Source organism: Castor canadensis, chromosome 1 (genome assembly GCF_047511655.1).
Source record: "Castor canadensis chromosome 1, mCasCan1.hap1v2, whole genome shotgun sequence".
NCBI lineage: Eukaryota > Metazoa > Chordata > Mammalia > Rodentia > Castoridae > Castor > Castor canadensis.
Window position 1 is genome coordinate 194,747,950 of NC_133386.1, and position 2,110 is coordinate 194,750,059.

Consider the following 2,110-nt stretch of genomic DNA (forward strand, 5'->3'; position numbering starts at 1 on the left):
TCTATACAAGTACATATACTTGAACATATACAAATTTTTATGTGGTGATTCATAAAGTGATGAATTTTGTCATTAATTTTACTATCTAATTTTATTATTAAAATACTGCATGTCATTGAATAGATGATTGCTATCATTATTTTGAGCAAACTTATCTGTCAGTTTAATTAAGAATAAAAAGTTTTTATTTTGTCTACCAGAAATCCCAAGAGCATAATACCACATTGTTTTCATAATGTTAATTATGAAATTTAGGGTTCTTTTGGGATAGTTTTGCAAGTGGAATTCACTCAATTTTATTTTTAAAATTAATTATTGTTAATATGTAGCAATGCTCCTAATTTTTGTTTATTGGTAGTGTATCCTGACTCCATTCTTAAATCACTCATTATTTCTAATAAATTTTAGTTGATTGCTTCTGAATTGCATGTAAACATCATTTGCATATAGTTTTGTTTTCTCCTTTTCAATTGGGAAATTGCCCTTTTTAACAGGGAAAAAGTTATGTTATCATCTCTGCCACTTTAGTCTAACATCACTGTTTATCACTGGATATTGTCATGTGAATAAGCTTTGCTATGCCAACTGACAGAGACAGAATTTTTAAAAAAATTAAGATGCTATAGTTATTTATATCTGCATAAAATATGCCAACATACATATATAGTATAAAATCATTACCATCCCTTCTACTTTGTGGACCCCTAACTGTACTTAAACTAAAGAAAGAAATTGACTGAAATTTATGTTATACAGAACAGTTGAAATTTACCATTATTTCATGCAATAGTTTTGAGAGGAATGAAATAGCTTTTGTGGATTTGTTTCATTAAAGGGCAAACCCTAGAGAATATTTTGCCTTCTCAACAACTTTCTTGAATGCATTCTTGACCTCTCTGTTCCTCAGACTGTAGACCACAGGGTTCAACATGGGGATGATCACAGTGTAGAACATAGATGCAGTTTTGTCTGTGTCCAAGGAGTGACTGGAACTTGGCTGTAGGTACATGAGGATGACAGTCCCATAGAATATGGAAACTGCAATGAGGTGTGATGCACAGGTGGATAAAGCTTTCTGGTATCCCTCTCCTGAGTGCATCTTCAGAATGGTGATAAATATGAACATGTAGGAAATTAAGATAACAAAAATTGCAAAAATGACATTAAAGCTCGATATAAGAATAAGAATCAGCTCACTGGTTTGTTTATTAGAACAAGTTAGAGTCATGACTGCTGGAATGTCACAGAAGAAGTGATGGACCACATTGGACATACAGAAAGAGAGGCAGAATGTATCTCCAATTTGCATAGAAGCATTCAATAAACCAATGATGTAGCAGCCTGTGGCCAGGCGAGCACACACACTTTTTGTCATGATGGTGGAGTAATGCAGGGGCTTACACACTGCTGCATAGCGATCATATGCCATTGTGGTCAAGAGGTAGCATTCCACTGTGGCAAAGGCTGCAAAAAAGAACATCTGAGCAGCACAAGCATTGTAGGAGATGATTTTGTCTTGTAAAAGTAGCTCAGCCAAAAGCTTTGGAGTGACTGTTGATGAGGAACAAAAGTCCACAAAAGACAGGTTACTAAGGAAAAAGTACATGGGGGTGTGGAGACGAGAGTCCAGGAGAATCAGCAAGATCATTCCTAGGTTTCCAATCACGGTGATGAGGTAGACAAGAGTGAACATTATAAAGAGGGGAACCTGCAGTTCTGGGGCAGTGGTTAATCCTAGCAGAAAGAATTCACTCACCTCTGTATTATTCTCCATACATGGTGTTTTAAAATCCAAGATGCTCTGTAGAAAGACAGGCAAAAGAATGTATGATGAAAGAAAAAGTGTTGCAAACAAATTGAAATGTATAAGCACATTCAGTATTCACCACATCTAAAATATGTGCATAATAACAGAGTTTAGTGCTTAATCTGTCTAAATAATAATATATTATTGAAAAGGAAGGGTCTTCACAGATGAGCAACTTCTAAATTTTATTTATGAGTAAGCTCAGTTGCATGAAGGGGATAGTGAGTTGTCCAAAGCTATTTGCCTGGAATGAATCTGTCTCCCAAATAAAATCTTTTCAGTCTTACAGCTTCCACTACTATA

General features: G+C 34.9%; 1 protein-coding gene across 1 annotated transcript; it reads right to left on the reverse strand.

The window, feature by feature from the left end:
- Positions 1-829: 829 nt before the first annotated feature.
- Positions 830-1,774, reverse strand: LOC109678757 (olfactory receptor 5B17-like). Its single transcript, XM_020154212.2, has one exon. It carries the CDS (start codon positions 1,772-1,774, stop codon positions 830-832), a length of 945 nt encoding a protein of 314 aa, XP_020009801.2.
- Positions 1,775-2,110: the final 336 nt, after the last annotated feature.